Genomic DNA, 19,581 nt, shown 5'->3' with positions numbered 1-19,581 from the left:
CCTAGACACTGTGTCCCAACCACAGGGCTCCGTGGGTTTGCACTGAGGGACATGACGGAAGTGTGCCACAGCTTTAGGATGGAGCAACACGTGGCCACACAAGTGGAGGGACATGTCTCTGAGTCGGCCTGGGGGTGGCACTGAGAGTCTGGAGATGACAGGCCTGGCTCCTCCCACCTCAGGTGCCCTCCTCAGGCTCTGTAAGCTGAGGGTTGGCCGAGGACCCACAGCAGGGCCCACAGATCTGCACCGCTCACCCTGCATGGGGTCTCCTTCGTGGCAGTCATGTAGTGTTGGATGTCTCCACAATGACAACTCCAGACTTCTATTTTAACAGGAGACTTTCCCTTGAAGAGTTTTTAGCTAAAAAAAGAAAATCTCTATTGCTCCACTCTAGGAGCTCATCCTGCTGACCACATGAGTGTGTACACCCCAGACACAGATGAAGGCCGCTGTACACAGCGCACCTCTCCAGACGCCAAGACCCCTCAGGCTGTCTTGGGGCCAGCGCTGCCCTGTGTCCCTCAGCCCAGCTCACACATTACAGCTATTTCACCCTCACTCCCTCAGAGGGGACAGGCAAGGGGAGAGCAGGGAGTCAGGGGTCTCTGAGGTGGGGCTAACACTTCTGCAGCCCACACCAGCCTCTTACTAATGGGACGACCCGGAGGGTGACCCTATCTGCCGGCACAAGGCTGGGCAGAGCCTCCCTTCACTGTGCCTGCGGTCGGCTGGAGGCCTCTGTGCAGCTGTGTGCCCCACTGCCACCCTCCTTCCTTGCTCTGGCTGCGTGTTTGCATATTTCCTGGACAACCTCCTCATCCCATTCAAGGGTTATCTCTAAAGATTCAGGCATCACTCATGGCCCATGACTGCACTGCACCTGCCTGGGAGGGGCTGTGGGAGGAAGGGCCACAGAGCCACAGGGGTGGGAGCTGGGGCCTCCGTCACTACCTGGTCGAAGCCGCGGAGGGGGATGCTGCGTATCATGACGGTAGTGTCCAGCCCGATCCCGGTGAGGAAGCCAGCACACTCCAGGGCCACGTCTGTCAGGTACTGGCTAAGGAGCACTGGATATCCTAACTTTGGAAGCAATGGGACAACACCCCAGGGTCCTGTGCCGCAGCCCACGCCCCACCCATCTACGGCTGGCCCCGAAGGAGGCTCCCAACTCAAGACCCCCACCTCCACATCTCAAGTGCACAGGCTAGGGTTAGCAAGGAGCCCCCAAGCAGCACCCATGGACTAGGCTGGCCTCTGGCCTCTGGCCTCTGCTCCCATGGCCTGTTGGTCCCAGCTCCGGGGCAAGGCCTGCATCCTGGTGGATCCCAGTTGGGATGGAGAGAAGTGGCCAGTTCAGGGAGGACCTCAGCCATGGGAGATGCCAGGTGGCTGCTTTCTTCCACCTGTGCTCTTAGCCAGCAGCCTGGGGCTTTTTTTTTTTTTTTTTTTTCTGTTGCCTAGGCTGGAGTGCAGTGGCATGATCTCGGCTCACTGCAACCTCCACCTCCCAGGTTCAAGCGGTTCCCCGCCTCAGCTTCCCAAGTAGCTGGGACTATAGGTGTGAGCCACCGTGCCCGGCCAGGGGCTTTCATTTCCCTCAGATGTCCCCTTGACCCCAGGCCCTCCTGCAGCTCCTCTCCTGACCCTCCCTGTCTAACTGTTCCTTCTGAAGGAACGGGTACCAGCTGGGCTGCTCTCGAGGGAGAACAGCCCACCTGCCTCATAGCCATGTCCAGCTGTCCCAGCTGTCTCAGTGCCCAGCTCAGGAAAAGCCTCCAGGAATCCCTGGCCAGAGGTCAGCCTCAAACTGTCCCCAGGCACAGGTCCTCCATGCCGAGAGGCCCAGTAAGTGCCTGATCTGAGGCAGCAAAGAGCCTGCCAGAAGGGCGGGCGGCAAGGAGGGACTTAGGGGAAGGAGTGTCCAGTTCCCAGGATGGCCACCTGCATGCTAGCAAAGGATACAGCTGGCCCCGACCACCAACCTGTTACAGAAACAGACACAGAGAGAGAGCACGTGTAAAGCTGAGGCCCTTATTGACCAAGTGCAGTCAGAGAAGAACCCTGCAGCCTTCGTCCAGGCCCTCGGTCAGCTCGTGAGTTCCAAGGCTACTGTTCAAACAGCTTGCCCAGAGTGCAAAGCCCACTTTCCAAGTCTACACTGTCAAGCATGTTGTGAATCAGCAAATCACCTGGTGGTGAAGGGCGTGTGTGTCAGTGGCAAGTGGTACCTGTCCCCTGGAAGGCACCTGGAGGCATGGAGAAACTTCCACTGGAGCAGCGCACAGCTTTCCTTCTTTCCCCTGGGGCCTCCTGGGCTAGGGTGGAAGCCCGGAGATGCTGGGCAGGACGGGGGGGCCACCAGACCGCGAGGGAAGACATCATCTGAGCAGAACACTCTCAAGACCACGGAAGGCCAGGCCAGAGGCACACCCAGCCCTATCACAGCTAGGCGCGGGGCCAGGAGGGCCAGCTCCCCAGAGAGGGGACTGAAGGACCCCAGGGACAGGGGAGGCAGCACAGGACGCTGCGACCAGCAGTCATTGGAAATATTTGCTCTTGTAGTGAAAACACCCTATTGTTCAACTCCACACTCCACATGTGTTTTGCATACACATGTACACACACTTGTATGTGCACACATGCCACACACATGCATGCACATCCTCTTACATGGGCACACACAAATGTACACACACACACGCTCACATGGGTACACACATTCATTCACATACACATATGCACACACTCATGTAGACACATGCATGCACACACATGCACACGGGCACAGAACCTAACATGGAACAAGAACTCCCAGCGGGGCAGCTGCACGCGGGTGGGCTCCCACATTACCCTTCAGTCTTTGAACAAGAGGAGGTGATGTAAGGATGGATAAGCCCAATGTCAGTGCTAATCCCAGCAGGTACTAATGATATAATCCCATTTCCAAACGCGGTGTATCCCTTGGAATCGTTCTGCAGGTGCCCTGCGGGAAGCATCTGGCATGCAGCTTCCTGACAGTGGCTGGGGACAGAACCGCGTCACTGTCAGGATTAGGGTGGGCAGACAGAGCTCTGATGGCCGGCTGAGCACAAGGTGGTTACACGCCACACTCGGCATGTGAGGACAGTGAAGGGGGACCCTGGGACCCCCAGCCAAGCAGGACTGCAGAGATGCATTCCCAGCCCCGCTCAGGGCCAGCTACACTTGGGAAACAGGCACCATGGTATGCATGCACTTCCACACGTGCACACACACGTAGGCACCACATACACATCTCGACACGGAGGTGCACTTCCAAAATGACAAAACCAGACTCTTTTTGGACTTGCTATACGCAGTGAAAGGTACAAACGTTTGTTTAAGATATGAAGTTATGGCCAGGTGCGGTGGCTCACGCCTGTAATCCCAGCACTTTGGGAGGCCGAGGCGGGCGGATCACAAGGTCAGGAGATCGAGACCATCCTGGCTAACACAGTGAAACCCTGTCTCAACTAAAAATACAAAAAATTAGCTGAGCGTGGTGGCGGGCGCCTACAGTCCCAGCTACTCAGGAGGCTGAGGCAGGAGAATGGCGTGAACCCGGGAGGTAGAGCTTGTAGTGAGCCGAGATTGTGCCACTGCACTTCGGCCCGGGCGACAGAGCGAGACTCCGTCTCAAAAAAAAGAAAGAAAAAAGATATGAAGTTATGAGTTACTGCAAATATAAACAGAACTCTGCTGCTTTGCATATCGTGCCCTAAATGCAAGGGTGTAACTGGGCGAGAGCCCATCGTGCGGTGCCCCTTGCCCCCTGCTCCCAGAGGTGGCTGTGCATGGGTTAGACGCTTCCTGCTGGGCTGTGCAGGCACCAGGGAAGTGAGGCCAATGCATCGCCTCTGTGGGCAGGTGGGCCCTGTGCATCAGGGCCTTCCTGGCCCTGAAGGCCAACCCTTTTCCAGCAATGGGCCCTGTAGCCGCAGGACACGGGCCAAGCTGTTCTCCGGGCCTCCTACCTCGTTGTTAGGGATACAGCAAGACACCCTCCTGATTTCGCCACAAATGTTTGCCGTCTCTGCCACCGATGTGTACATCCCCACCTCCTACACGATGCTGACCCACCAGGACTGGATTGGGGTGGGGGCAGGTGACTCTCTAGGCCCTCCCTTGGAGCCCCCCCAATGCCCAGGCCTCCTGTCCTGGCACCCACAGGGCACAGGAGAAGCTCCTGCCTCAAGGGCCACCTTCAAAGTCACAGGTGCCCCTATCCCTCAGCTGCCAGCTCTGAATCAGCAACCCAGGGCACAGCTAGGAGGAGGTGGGCACAATGGGCACATTCCCGAGTGGGCATCCTCGACCCTACGTGTTCGGCTGAAATCTCTCAACAGAAGCTCACGTCTCACTCGTGTGGAGGGTCATTTTGGGCCTCTTCTTCTTGTCATGAGCAAGGATTATTGACAGCACTGGTTTTCACTGTATCCCTCCCCACATTGATCAAATTATGTGAATGTGAATGTTTACCCTTTGAAGAATGCAGGATATGAGAACTCAGAGAACTCCGTTCAGACCAGCTAAAGTAAGAAAATGCCTAAGCAAAATGAGACAGACACCAAAGCCTCCAGATCACAGGGATAGAGAGTATCCAAAGACAGGGACCTGCAGACACCTTCTTCAGGCCACTCATGGGCCAGCAGGGGTGGGCACAGACAGGAATATGGTGCAGCGACCAACTCACACCATGGCTGGCCACAGGAGGTCAGAGGTGCTGGCCACAGAAGTCAGGGGACCAGCTCACAGGACCTGCGGGTAGAGGGCTGGAACCACTCAACTTACTACTACATTAAAAGACCCAGAGGTTGGGTGTGGTGGGTCATGTGTGCAATCCCAGCACTCTGGAGGCCAAGGTGGACAGGCTGCTTGAGCCCAGGAGTTCAAGACCAGCCTGGCCAATATAGCTTGTCTGCATCTATACAAACTAAAAAAATCACTGGGGCATGGTTGTATACACCTGTAGTCCTGGCTACTCGGGAGGCTGAGGAAGGAGGATTGTGTGAGCCTAGGAGTTTGAGGCTGCAGTAAGCTGCACTCCAGTCTGGGAAACAGAGTGAGACCCTGTCTCTAAAACAAACAAAACAAAACAAACAAAAAATCCATTTTCCACGTGATCCCCGCAGCTCCACTCTCTGTGCTTTTTGGTGTGCAAACATTTTCCAAAGAGGCATAATAACTACTGCAGGATTAGCCTAATCACAGGGCAGGCTTTCTTGTTCAGAACTGGAGTAGGGGGAGGAAGCAGAAACAAAAGCATTAATTCAGGCCCACGAAGCCCAGGCTTAAAGAGCAATCCATCTGCCTCTTGAGCTTGAAGGCCTGCTCTCCAGAGGGAATACTCACACAAAGTGAGAGTCTCATGGGAGGCACCTGGCCCCTTGGAGGTCCTGCCAGCCCAGGAAATACCAGATGGGCCGCCAAGCTGCGGACACCCCAGGGAGGCAGCACAGGGCTGGGGGTACTACGAAGTCCTCCTTCCCTGGCTTGCCTGGAACCCTGCCAGCCCCACCCAACCCCTCAGGGGCAGATGCTGGGCCGGAGCCTCTGTGTGCTGGCCTTGTAACAAATGCCACCGAAAGCCCTACCTTGTCATGTCTTAGCCACAGAGATGCACACCGAGAGTGGCAGGGGCTTTGCGGTCTGGTCACAAGCCCCAGGAGGACAGCTGGTCTCCCTATTGCTGAACACAAGGACATCCCGTCACACCAGCAGAATGTGCCACTTAAATTAAATTTTCTCCCAAATGGCTGTGGTTCTTCCCAAGATAAAATTTATCTTCTTCCCTCTTGAGCTTAGGAAGAGAGAAAAATGATCGCAGTACCTGGCTGGCTTCCGGACTTCCTAAGGGTCAAATGAAAGCTTTTTCCATGACACACTGACAGGCAGCCTTAAACCAGCCCAAGTTATAAAAACACTCTGGCTCTCAGAGCCCCAGGAGTGCGAGGACAGACAGCAGCAGGCTGGTGCAGCAGCCTCAGAGGGTGGACAGGCCTGGCTGGCTGCAGCCCCTCCCCTGGGGGCCAGTGTGTGGGCTGGGAAGCCCCTGAGCCAGCCTGGCAGCTGCAGAAGAGGCTGGCCCCATGCTCCGTAAACCCCCATGGGGACCTGGGCAGGGGCTACAGAGTCAGAAGCAGGAACAGGCAGCCCCTGGTTGTTTCCGGGAAGCAGTACCTCCGTTATCGGACCTGAGAGGAGGCTGTGTCTCATTCACGCCCTCTGCCCCATCCCAGTGTTGCCAGCTCAGAGCCCTGCTTCGCCGAAAGCGGACCTACAGACACAGCAAGAGGGAGGACTAGAATAGAGTGACCACAATCCCTATATTGGGGTTAGGGCACCTGAGCTCCAAAGCCTAGCACTGAGGGAGAAGACGAAGCCCAGGGCCATGGGCGTGCAAGAGACAGAGACAAGGCACACTGTCGGGGCCCAAGTCCCTGCTGGGTGCAGAGGCTTCCCGGTGGAGGCAGCCCTCCAAGTCAGGGAGTGGCAGGAAGATTGTACGGCTACGGGACTGGAGTTGGAGCTCAGCTCCCTGGCCCCGCTCGGTTGCCAGGCCCCTCTGGGCTTCGGGCTCCTCTTGGCTGCACTTGGATCCCAACCCCCAGTGCCTGCTTCTGTAAAGGAGCTCCCGGAGTGGGCTCACCGTCCTTGCCTTCCACATTCCTCCACCTGCCGGGGGCTTGCTCTGTGGAATGGAAGGTTTGGTTTGCAAGGTTGCACGCCCCCTCTGAGCCTTGTCATTTGGGGTCACGTGCCCCTCCGCACCCCTTCCTCCCTGCAGTGGCCACTGTTCCCAGAGGGGCTCCACTGCCTGCCCAGGGGTCGCTGTACCTCCCCAGAACCCTCCTCTCTTCTTCAACCTGTCTTGCAGTTCCAGAGAAGGAAACACACAAGACTAGCAGAAAAGCCAAACAGGCTAGGCACAAGGCAGGCGTCTGCATGGCACAGAAGGAGCATGAACCGACCTGGAGTCCTTCCCAGGGTCCCCACCAAGACTGAGAGGACAGCCCCTTGCGCTGGGGCATGGCTGTGGGAGTGGGGCAGCCAGAATGTCCCCCGCCACACCCCAGTGCACTCAAGGATCCTGCTCACCCACCCACAAGCTCACATTGCTTTTTCAGTTTTCTGCACGTCTTCCTCACCCTCCTGGATTACAAACCAGGTGCTCAGCCCACTCTGCCCAACAGGTATGGCCCCATTTTGCCAGCATATGGCTGTTTAGTGAAGGGCGCTGTTTAATTCTGTCTCCCCTTGACTGAGTTTGGGCACGATCCCCCTACCTCTGCCATCTGTCCAGCCCTGGGCTCCCCAAGACCTAGGTGCAAACAAAGGAGGAAAGGGGCTCCCAACTTGGGGCCTAAGGTGCACTGTGATGCCTGGGTGGCCTCTCTGGGGCAAAACTGGCATGGTACAACCTTGCAGGCTGGGTCCCAGGCCCCACTGTGGGCACCACTCGCCAGATCTGGAGCTCCCAGCAGTGGGCCCCATGCGGACGTGCGCTGAAAGGAGTTCCTGGCGGCAGCCTGTGCCTATAGTGGAGAGGGACGAAGGAGGCCTTGGGCACGCTGCAGAGCCCACCGAGGGCCTGGGGCCAAGGGGCCAGGGTGCCTCCTTGGTGGAGAGGCCAACCAGGGGACACAGTGCCCAATGCAGGAGGGGCACTGGGATGCCGGGCACCCTGAGTTGCCCACCTGGTCTCCTGGACAGGACCAGGTAGAAATGTCCCACCCAACTACGGGAGCCACTCAGGGGCCAGGGGAGCAGCCCTGGGGTCCATATTAATTTCAGCTCCATTTTAAAGGCGAGTTAAAATAAACATGGGGAATATTTATAAGGCAAATAAATCTGGCAGAAACAGCCCCTCCAAGTGTGAGTGGAGGCCTCCCCTCAGCCCCAGCCCAAGCTGATAAAATACAGAAATGCTACTGTAGACCCTCCGGGCTTATTTTGACTGCGGCAGAGGAATGTAACATGTAAACACTGACTCCCATATTACACTGTTACAACTTGCATTAACAGCGCCGGACAAAAGCCGCATTTTCACAGAAGCATCGTACAGGGATATATCTCCAGCTTAATTTTTAAAAAAACCATTTCCTCACATAAATCATGCTCAGAATGAAACGGGTGACTGATACATTGCAAACACTTTTTTCTTAAACAATAACATACCTAGATTCCTTCTAAACGAAAGAGCTTTAAAAAAAATCTTCTAAATGTTTTTTTTCTGAAGAAAATAAACACTGCAGTTTCTTTCCCGAACAAAATATCTGGGGCCGCGTCTTCCCGGCCGAGCTGGCTGCTCCCAGCACAGGGTTGCAGAGGAGCGCTCCCCAAGCCCCAGCCACCTTGCTAGGGAGGCTGCATGGCCAGGGCACCCAGAGTACCAGGCCCCCTTCCCAGCCCCAAGGGGCAGCCTCTGAGGGGGCCAGGCGTGACCAGGGTGGCCAAAGTGCTGGGCTGCAGTGACCGGCCCTGAAGACTCCAGTACATCGAGGGGCCTGGCAGACATCTTGAGGCTGCCAGACATCCAAGGCCATTTCCCTGCAGGTCCAGCAGGCAAAGCATCCTGCAGCAGCTGAAGGGGCATCCAGACTCCACCCAGAGAAGCCAACAGGAAAGACAACCAGAGCCACGGGCAGGACTCAGGACGCCGAGTGAGAACAGCGCCTCAAGATGGTCACTGGGGCCCCGGCAGCCCGTCTCCACCACGCAGGCAGGACTCAGGACGCCGAGTGAGAACAGCGCCTTGAGATGGGCACCAGGGTGAGGACAGCCCGTCTCCACCATGCGGGCAGGACTCAGGACGCCGAGTGAGAACAGCCTCGAGATGGGCACCGGGGCCCGGGCAGCCCGTCTCCACCACACTGCAGAAGAAGCACAGCCAGCCCAAGGAAGTAAAAGAAAATCCGACTTGTGGACGCCCATAAGGAAAATACAGGGTTTTAGGAAAAAAAAAAAAAAAAAATCTTGGGGATGGGGCAGGACTTTCTGAACATGCAATAAATCAGAAAGCCATTAAGTGTAAAAGATTTAAGTTACATTTTAAAAAAGTTAAACCATTTGTACATCACACAAGTTAAAAGACACTAGAAGCTGAGAAAATCTGCACCACAAGCGACAGAGGATCACATCCCTAATACGCAAACCAGCTGGAGGGTAAGAAGAGATAAGAGAAGAGAAAAGCCAGACGGGAAAGTGGGCAAGGGCCATGCTGGCGATTATGAGGCTGTGAAACAAGGCTTTTCACGTAAATATGTGAAAAGACCACTGATCACAGCAAATGCAAACAGAGTCAGATCATGTGTAACCCAGCAGATAGTCAGAGATCAAACAACCGTCTGGGTGTGGTAGCTCACGCCTGTAATCCCAGCACTTTGAGAGGCCAGGGTGATCACTTGAGCCCAGGAGTTCAAGACTAGCGTGGGCCACATAGCGAGTCCTTGCTCTAAAAAAAATAATCATTAGCTGGGCGTGGTGGTGGGCACCTGCAATCCCAGCTACTCAGGAGGCTGAGGCAGGAGAATTGCTTGAATCCAGGAGTTCAAGGCTGCAGCGAGCCATGATTTCGCCACTACACTCCAGCCTGGGCAACAGAGCAAGATCCTGTCTCAAAGATTTAAAAAAAAAAAAAAAAAAAAGACAGATAACCCAGAAATTATGGCATAACAGGAAAAAGTGATCAGTGCGACAATAGAAAAACTTAAAATTTCTGCAGGAAATAATATCACCAAGTCCAAAGACAAAACACGATCAGGGGTCCAATGGAAGGCAGCAGGCAGTCGATGGAAACCAGCACAAGCTTGGCACAGTCTCAGGAGAGTGTGGGTGCACCGTGGGCAGCAGTGACCGCTGCTCAGGCCAGGGGTATGGGAGGAGAGGCTCCTTTCTGTTTTGTGTCTTATCAAAAAGCTGATGCCTGAGTTACCAAGGACGGGAAGCGGGAAACATACACATGGAACCAGCCTGTCAGCACAAAGTGTTAAGATTGAAGGGCAGCTCCCCTTGTACTGAGCTTTTCTACTTCCAGGAAAGATGTAAAGTGTGTAAGACCACCTCACAGCCACTAGGATGGCCACTGTCAAAAAAACAGAAAATATCAAGTCCAATAGAGTTTAAAGGAAAAAATAAAAATTAAAGAAAGAAAAATAGAAAACAACATGCACTGGCGAGGATGTGGGGACCCCGGAGACCTCCCGTACTGCTGCTGAGAATGTAAGATGGTGCGGGCACTGTGGGAAACAGGATGGAGGTTGCTCAAGACCATATGATCCAGCAATCCCACTTCTGGGTTTGCACCCAAAAGAACTGAAAGGTCTCCAAGAGGGATCTGCACGTCTGTGTTCACTACTCACAGCACTATTCACAACAGCCAAGAAGCAGAGGCAACTTGGGTGTCCACTGAAGATGAATGGATAGACAGAAGGTGGTATGCCTGTGCAATGGAATATTACTCGGCCTTAAAAAGAAGGAAATTCAGATACAACATGGATGAAAAGAGTTCCAAATATGGATAGCGGTGATGGTTTTGCGACATTATTAACATATTTAATACCATTGAACTGTACACTTAAACATGGTTACAGTGGGGCGGGCGTGGTGGCTCACGCCTGTAATCCCAGCACTTTGGAAGGCCAAGGCAGGTGAATCACCTGAGATCAGGAGTTTGAGACCAGCCTGGCCAACAAGGTGAAACCCTGTCTCTACTAAAAATACAAAAAAATTAGCCAGGCGTGGTGGCAGACGCCTGTAGACCCTGCTACTCAGAGGGCTGAGACAGGAGAATCGCTTGAACCTGGGAGGTGGAGGTTGCAGTGAGCCGAGATTGGGCCACTGCACTCCAGTCTGGGCGACAAAGTGATACTCTGTTTCAAAAAAAAAAAAAAGTTAAAATGGTAAATTTTATACTATGTCTGTTTTATCACAATGAATAATTGGGAAAATGGGTCAGAAGCACTTCTGATGGTAAACAGATGCACCTTGAAGGTTTTCACTGCAGCATTGATAATGATGAAGAAGAGAAACTACTGAGATGCTCATTAACACGAGAAAGGTCAAAGGAATTACACTACATCCATTCAAGGGAATCCAGTCCTGACCCCACACAAAGATGCCCTGCTAAGTGTGAAACAATGACAAGCAGAGCACGTGACACACCACTCACACACACACACCACACACATCTGCACGCACACCATGCACATTCGGGCACACACAGAGGTGGAAACCCTTTTCCACTGGTATTTTCTCCTGGGGAAGGCTCGAGACTGCTATTCACCAAGCCTCTGCCGCCCTCTGGTGGCCTCTCTGGTCCCTGCCAGCATGAAGTCTCCACACCCCACACACAGGCAGGAGCTGCCTGGACCTGGGACCTCGGGATGGCCCCCTCTGTGGGCATCGGAATGCACTTAGTGACTCTGCACATGCTCCCATGAGGAGTGAGAGCCACTCTCACACTGCTAGCCTCCCTTCCACAACCAAGATGTTGTTTCTGAGGCCTTCGGAGTCTTTGTTAGATTTCAGGGAAACCCAATGTACAAACTGGAAGACAGTGCAGGTGTTAGTTGAGGGCTGGGACAGGGATTGCTGGCTCTCCCCTCCTTAATGTTCTCCCTGATGTCCTTGATGGAACCCACTGGAACCCCAGGGCTCCTGGGAACCCCATTTGACAACCACGACCTAGGTAACAAACAGCTGACACCCTTTTATACGGCATTCCTGTTATTACCTCCAAGGCAGCCACAGGACAGAGTACATCAACAGCCCTGCAGAGGGGCACAAGTCACAGGCATATTGTTTCGTTTTGAGACAAGGTCTCACTCTCCCAGGCTGAGCGCGGTGCAATCACAGCTCACTACAGCCTGAACCTCCTGGGTTCAAGCAATCCTCCCACCTAGCCTCCCAAGTAGCTGGGACTACAGGTGCATAGTACTATGCTTGGTTAAAATTTCCAGATTTTTGTAGGTTGGGCGTGGTGGCTCATGCCTGTAATCCCAGCACTTTGGGAGGCTGAGGTGGGCGGATCACCTGAGGTCAGGAGTTTGATACCTGCCTGGCCAACATGGTGAAACCCCATCTCTACTAAAAATACAAAAATTAGCTGGATGTGGTGGTGGGCCCTGTAATTTCAGCTACTCTGGACGCTGAGGCAGGAGAATCACTTGAGCCCGGGATGCGAGGGTTGCAGTGAGCCGAGATTATACCACTGCACTCCAGTCTGGGCGACAGAGCGAGACTCCGTCTAAAAAAAAAAACAAAAAAAAAAAACAAACAGATTTTTGTAGAGTCAAGGTCTCACTACATTGCACAGGTTGATGCTGATCTCGAACTCCCGGCCTCGAGCAATCCTCCTGCCTCAGTCTCCCAAAGTGCTAGGCTAACAAGCATGAGCCACCGTGCCTGGCCACAAACAACAGGCCTTTTTTCCTTCTTTTGGGTAAACCGGAAAGAAAGTTCCAGGAGCCAAGGACCAGCATGGGTTCTCAGGGCCCAGTGCGCACTCTGGTGAACAAAAAGAGGATCCCACCATGCATGCGGCAGGCCTTACGTTTTTCCAGGGGATTCCTTCAGCCAAAAGATGTCATCACTTGTGATTCCATATTCCAAGGCACCTTCGATCTGTCAAGACAGAAATGACTCCTGGGACAAGAGCTCCATTTGGCCTGTCCTGGGGCTTCCTTAAACAGCATGCCAGCTTTGCAGAATCAACCAGAGCTGTCCCAGGGCACACACGCACAGGGCTTCCCTGCTGCCAGTCCTTGTCTGCAGGCTTGGCCTCTTTGGGGCTGCAGGTGGCCTGTCTGCATCTAAGCTGCTGTGCTCCAGGGCCCGCTGCCCTCGCAGGGTACCTTTCCCCTCTGTTCCCCAGGACCCTCCCCTTGACCCTGGTTCAGAGCAGGATACAGGGCCTGAGGTGGGTACAGCAACTGCAGGGGCCATACAGGCAGACAGCTGGGCCCCCTCAAGTCTGCCTGGGTTCTGGACAGACACACCAAACAGACAGGGGCATGCAGCCCCACAGAGCAACACCTGGGTTCTGGGGGGTCCAAACTCAGAGACGGGAAGTGGGGAGAGAACAGGTCAGCAAACCAGGGCCAGCAGAGCTCAGGTGTGTCTGCGCGGCAGGGGTGGCCTGCAGGGCCAGCCAGAGGAGAGGAGGCACAGGGGGTAAGTGCCACAGGCTGAGGTGGGCAGGGCCTGAGGGGCAGCTCTGAGGGCACCTGGCTCAGCCAGGACAGACTTCACACTCTCAAGGGCTGGCCTGGGTGGGCTCTGAGCCCGGAAATCATACAGGTCAACTGAAGAGGGGCAATCAAGCAGGTGGGAGGCCCAGGGTGAACATCCTCTTAGCGGCCATGAAAACAAGATGTGCTGGTGGAGGAAACGGATCTCAAACAGTTTACGCTTCCAATTGGCAAAAAAAATAAAGTCAGGAATTTCTCAGGTTTGCTCAAGGAAAACCGAAAGGTCTAGCAATCAAAGGGACTAAAACGCAAGCAAGCCTTGGCAGACACCCTGGGAGGGCGTGGCGGGGAGGGCGGACAGGCTCTGAGCTGCCTGCCTCCTGAGGACCAGGAGCGCCTGCTGGATCCCCTATGAGCCCAAAGAGCCATCAGCAGCTGCCTGTGAGGTGCAGAGCAGGGCCGGGCCAGGCCAGGGCTCCTGTGCAGGGCTCCCTGGTGCGGATGCACATGCAGCTCTGCCTGGGGCCTCAGAGAAGCCCAATGACCACTGGGCTGCTGGAAGCTGGCTGTGGCCTTCTTTAAGCACAACCACCATGAGCCCAGCTGCCAGGAGAGGGGATCACCTGGACCCTGTCTGAGGCAGTTGCCTTGAACAATCTCACAGTGTCATCCTACAGAGCCACGCAGCCCTGAGCCCCACCTCTGTGCATAAGCAACCTGCCCCCACTAGAGGCTGCTGTGGCTGCTTGGCGGCCAGAGAAGTCCCGTGGCCTCTAAGGACTGGGAGTGCTTGTGCTCCTTGAGGCCCCTCCTTTCCCTGTTCCCACAGTAAGCACAGGACAAAGTGGAGGCTGGGGTCATGTCCAAGAAGCGGCAGAACCTCCCCTTGCTCCACCTCCACTGGACTGCCCCTGGGTCTAAGTCAGAGGTGGTGTGGCCTCCAGGCTGAGAGACCTGTGGTCTTCAAAAGCTTGGCTGCAGCCTACTTAGAGGCTTAGAGCAGGCGGCACACGGTTCCCTGGGAGACCCATGAGGGCTGGTCTCAGCCAAACCTCTCTGCCCACCCCCAGCCCGTTTGCTTTCCCTGCCACAGCTGCCCCCTAACCCCTCACCCTGGGGCCCCTTCCTCAACTCTGCCCCCACAACACACAAGACTGGGCCAGGAGTTATTCACCTCTCTGTTAAAGACAGCGATAAAACTGGCAAGAACTGTGAGATTCAGAATTATGGAAATTAACCACAGGCTTGCAGCAACACAGGGAACATTTAAAGTCAGGAAAAACAGCTGAAGCTGAGTGAGAATGGGAGCTCCAGGGTGTTTTAACTCACTCTGGTCCCCCTCCCACCTCAGTGGCAGCCTGAACAGTAACGTGTCAGAGAAAGCAGAACCCAGCTGGGGTCTTTCAAAGTCCCTCCCAAAGAAGAGTCAGAGTCAGCATCTGACCCTGACAGGGGTTCCCGAGAAGACCCCTTAAAAGGGTCATCTTTATCCGACTTCACTGGAGCTCAGCCAGGGTTAAAAGCCTTTCTCTGGGGGGCATTTGTCTGAGGTTTTCATCTCACAGCTGCCTGAGGGGATAGGTAACAGTTAGAGCCAACAACAGACTGCCCAAAAAAGCTTCAAAGGAAAAGCCAAGGAATGAGATGTCCACTGGAGCTTTGAAAGGTTCCAGCATATTCCTGGGAACCTAGGCCAGGCACACACATGGCACTGTGCACACATCAGGAAGGACCAAGGAGGCCCTGAGCCCTCACCTCCAGATGACCTTGATCTCTGCACAGGCAGGAATTGAGGGCTAGGGCAGAGCTGCCTGCTGTCTGCTGAGTGCGGAAGGCATCCCCTCCAAACGCTCATGGAGCCCTCAGCAAAGACCGGGAGAGTGCTTAGTTTAGGGAAATCTCCATGCAGTTCTTAGCTGACCACTAAGCTAACCAAGTAGAGACTTCAGTGGCCTCATACAACAAAGAATAAGAGTCGACAAAGTCAGTTCCGAAAAGTCACTAAATAAGCAGCTGTAACAACAGAATCCTGGGGCAGAGGGAGAATCTGGTTTCCAAAGTTACATTAAATTATTTGAAATGTTTGGCTTTCAATTAAAAAAATTACAAGATACGTAAAGAAACAAGAAACCATGACCCTTACACACTGCTGGAAGGAATGTAAAATGCAGTCATTGTGGAAAACAGTCTGAGGTTCCTTGAAAGGTTCAACATAAAGCTACCACATGGCCCGACAGTTCTGCTCCTAAGTGTAACCCAAGAGAAGTGAAAACTGAAGTCCACCAAAAAACTTCTTTGCAGATGTTCACAGCAGCACTATTCATAATAGCTAAAAAGTGGAAATAACACGTGTTCATCAACAAGCAAGTGGAATAACAAAATGTGGTCTATCTATACAATGGAATAGTATCCAGCCATAAAAAGGAATGATACTGACACACACTACAGTGTAGGTGAACCTAGAGGTCGTTATGCTCAGTGCAGTAAGCCAGTCACTAAGAGACACACACGTACGATTCCAGTTACATGAGAAGGACTAACGTGTATGATTCCACTTACACGAGGTGCCTAGTGTTGTCAAATTCATAGAGACAGAAAGTAGGTGGTGGTTGCTAAGGGCTGGGGGAGGAGGCGCTGGGGAGTTAGGTTTAATGGGAATAGAGTTTCAGTTCAGGGATGATGGAAGGAGTTCTGGTAATGGATGGTGGTGATTGATGGCCGCACAGCTCTGTGAATGTACTAAAAACCACTGAATTGTACCCTATAAAAGGCTAAATTTTATAGCGTGTGAATTTTATTTCAAACTCTTTTTAAACTGGGGGAGGAGAAGGAGGAAGATGAAGAATGAGGCTTGTATCCTGAATGTGCCAACATTCTGAGGCTGAAGGGAAAAAGGGGAATCAGCAATGGAGACTTAGGAAGCAGGACGCTGGGGTGGAAGGGGACAGATCCAGCGGGGCAGAGGGAGAGCAGAACGAGAGCTGTCCTGAGGATCTGGCAGCATGGAGGCCACTGGGGACCCCACATTTCAGCTGTGTGGATTCAAGAGCATTGGAAAGCAGAAAGTGATGACAGTGAGTATAGGGGGAAAGGGTGTGCAAGCCGCTGCTGTGGAAGCACGCGTGTAAAAGCACATCCCTCAAAGAGACCGGGGACGGGCCAGTGCAGCAGGGATGCTGTGCTCTAGGGACACTCACGTGCGTGGGGTACCTCGGCCGCCCTCCAGTAGCAATGATGATGTGGTCAGCTGATAGCAGAATCTGAGAAGAAAAAGAGAAAGCCATGGGTCAGACAGGTGCATGGTGGTCACCTACTGGAGGGCCTGAGCACTACAGACCTTGGCCAGCAGTTCCCACGGCTCCTGCCCTGCAGTGTGGACCCTCGGCCAGCAGTTCAGAGGCCCTGTGGAGCTGGAATCCCATCAACGGTCAGCCAGGTGGGAGGGGGACAGGCAGAGAGGACAGGGAGATGTTCTAACACCAAGCACTTCAAGGCACCCTCAAATCCCCAAAAAATCCTGCAAAGAGGGTGTGGCCACCAACCCTGTTGCCATATCACTCTGAGCAGCAGGGCAGTAAACTATTTGATCATGTAAAAGACAAGTGCCCAGGCTCAAAAGAAGCCACCTTGCCGATTCCAGCAGCACGTGTTACTGAGAACAGCACCCAGGCCAAACACAGCTGCAGTTGGTGCCCAAGGTCTGCAGAAGAGTCCATAAGGAGCCACACAAGTGAGTCAGATGCTCACCTCTTTCCCACCTTTGGCAACGCCGCAAACCGTGTGCTCGTCAACAAAGCTGGCTTTGATGTTAAAGTACTTGACTTTTCTGAAAGATAAAGATAAGATTTTCAAACATTTCCTCTGCAAATTAAACCTCACCAATTGTATCAAATAGGGAGCACTGGTAAAAAGGAGTTCCAGCCCCCAGCAAGGCCTGGTGCTGTGGCTCAAGTGGACCAAGAAGTAAGCAGCAACCACACTGAGAAATATGGAGGGGTTGTGTGGGCACCTCGCCTGTCCCCCAGGGATCCCAGAGACATGTTAACCACATGTGTCAAAGCAGGGACAGAAGCCAGCTCAGCACAGTCCTGAGAGGCCATGTACAGCCCTGGTGTGCAGCAAGAGGTGGGTGGACCTCTCTTGGGGACAGTCCTCATCACCCAGACATGTTCCAGCAGGGAGCTGTGGTGCCCACCAGATGGTGTCACCTTCTGCCTTCAGGGATGTGGTAACACCAAGAGAATGGGCATGACAAGCCTGGCAAAACGGTGGCAGGGAGCATGGTGCACAGAAACAAAACAACCCATGCTTTCTTCTTCTTTTTTTTTTTTTCTGAGACAAAGTCTCACTCCGTCGCCTAGGCTGGAGTGCAGTGGCATGATCTTGGCTCACTGCAACCTCCACCTCCTGGGTTCAAGTCATTCTCTTGCCTCAGCTCTTGCCTCAGCCTCCCGAGAAGCTGGGATTACAGACTTGCGCCACCACGCCAGGCTTATTTTTGTATTTTTAGCAGAGATGGGGTTTCGCCATGTTGGCCAGGCTGGTCTTGAACTCCTGACCTCAAGTGATCCACCCACCTAAGTCTCCCAAAGTGCTTAGGATTACAGGCGTGAGCCACCGAGCCCCACCCCCCCTTTTTTTTTTTTTTTTTTTTTAAGAGACAGACTCACTCTGTCACCCAGGCTGGAGTGTAGTGGCACGATCATAGCTCACAGCAGCCTCGTCTCAAGTAACTGGAACTATAGGCATGGCCAACCACACCTGGCTAGTTCATTTTATTTTTTGTAGGGACATGTAGCAACAAAACTATGTTGCTCAGGCTGGTCTGCAACTCCTGGGCTCAAGTGATCCTCCCACCTCAGCCTCCCAAAATGCTAGGATTACAGGCATGAGCCACCGCACCCGACCGACACTTTCTAAGGACAAAAGGACCGTGCAGCAGAAAGGGTTCTGGGAAGGCTCCGCCTCCTGCTTGAGCCTGCCTTCTCCCCACCAGCAAGCCTGCGCCTCCATGGGCTGTCTGAGGTGCATGAAGTTCCCATAGCAAGAGCCCTTCAATCACCTCAACAGCCAGGAAGCAGCCGTGGGACACAGCCACGCAATGCTCATGGCAGCACTTTTCAGAAGAGTGAAAAAGTAGAAACAGCCCAGCCTCCTTCTGCTGGTGGCTCTGGAGCAGGCAGTGGGGTGGGCCTGTTTGGTGCCCGCCCAGGAGCTGCCCAGGGCAGGGAGGAAGGAGGGCAGAGCCTGCTGCCCCCAGGAAATTGCACCGGGGGATACAGAGCCCCACAGAGCAAAGCAGAAACTCCACAGTACAATGCAGCTTAGCTCCTTGGATAGCGGGAGAGCTCGTGAAGCCCAGGTGGAGGGCAAGCAGTTGGCTTCCTGGCTTCTCTTTCCCGGATTTAGCGGGCACAAAACTGCTGCCTGCTGTGAAGCCCCAGGAAGACCCCGCCTGGGGCCAAGCAAATGGTGCATGAGGAGAGCCACTAGACCTCTGTAGGACCACTGTCCCCTCCACAGCCCACGGGGCACAGGCAGTGCCACAGCCCCGGGAGAAAGGCTGGGCCTGAGGTGGTACCCGTTTCAGGCATCTGCTGTGCTGGCAGCTGAGCCCCAGGAGAAGGTTGCAGGCCCAGGGAGCATCAGCCTCTGTGCTGGAGATCCCCCAGGAGCTGACAGGAACAGTGACCAAGTAGGGACATTTGCTCCAGCAGAAAGCACCAGGCCCCTGCACCCACACCCAAGGAGCTGGAGGTGTGCAGTAAGACGGGGGTTCACGGGTTGGGGGCTTGCCACTGGGATGGCCCTCACCGCTTATCAGCCCCAGGCCCAGTCGTGTCCACGCTCTCTGGCCTGAGGCCTCCCAGCTCCAAGCGCCTCCTCCCTGTGCAGCCCTGGGCTCTGGCCATTCTGCCAATGTGGCCTCACTCGTTCCTTGGCAGCACCTCCAGGCTGTGCTCAGCAGCAAAGGGCAGTCTCCCCTTCCCCTGCAGTCACTCCCGTCTGCTCCTTGTCCTCATCCCTACCCATGAGCAGGACCTGAATCCCCAGAGCCTGCCAGGGCGTGCTCTGCACAGTAAGTAAGTGTGTGTCCAGGCACGAAACGCCCGAGAGAAGGTCCAGAGGGTGGCCCACTCCCCCAGAGAGCTTCCGTACCTGTCCTGCAGCTGGACACGGTGGCCCCAGTTCAAGGACTTCACGTGATTTTGAACAGCTTCTGCCATCTTCCTCCTGTGAAGACACAAAACAAAATGTAAAAGTCACAACACAGGTGTTAGCTGCAGGGTCTCACAGTGGACTATTAGATTCAAATGGTACATTCATAAGAGTGCTTTGAAAGGTGGCAAAACGTGACATCCATCCCTAC

At 54.2% G+C, this 19,581-nt stretch overlaps 1 protein-coding gene across 2 annotated transcripts in view; it reads right to left on the bottom strand.

Annotated features, from left to right (window-relative positions):
• The window catches only part of TXNRD2 (thioredoxin reductase 2), a 65,047-nt gene that overhangs the window by 22,362 nt on the left and 23,104 nt on the right, over positions 1 to 19,581 (bottom strand). For both annotated transcript variants that reach the window (XM_007975005.3, XM_007975006.3), the window contains exons 5-10: positions 19,371 to 19,445; positions 16,959 to 17,037; positions 16,409 to 16,471; positions 12,575 to 12,645; positions 1,966 to 1,985; positions 955 to 1,046 (exon numbers count right to left, since the gene is read on the bottom strand). In XM_007975005.3, coding sequence (XP_007973196.1) covers positions 955 to 1,046; positions 1,966 to 1,985; positions 12,575 to 12,645; positions 16,409 to 16,471; positions 16,959 to 17,037; positions 19,371 to 19,445 — 400 coding nt within the window. The remainder of the gene's footprint in view (positions 1 to 954; positions 1,047 to 1,965; positions 1,986 to 12,574; positions 12,646 to 16,408; positions 16,472 to 16,958; positions 17,038 to 19,370; positions 19,446 to 19,581) is intronic.

The sequence above is a fragment of the Chlorocebus sabaeus genome, chromosome 19, assembly GCF_047675955.1.
Source record: "Chlorocebus sabaeus isolate Y175 chromosome 19, mChlSab1.0.hap1, whole genome shotgun sequence".
Classification (NCBI taxonomy): domain Eukaryota; kingdom Metazoa; phylum Chordata; class Mammalia; order Primates; family Cercopithecidae; genus Chlorocebus; species Chlorocebus sabaeus.
The sequence above is the reverse complement of the archived record's forward strand: the minus strand, read 5'-3'. Positions and strand labels throughout refer to the sequence as shown.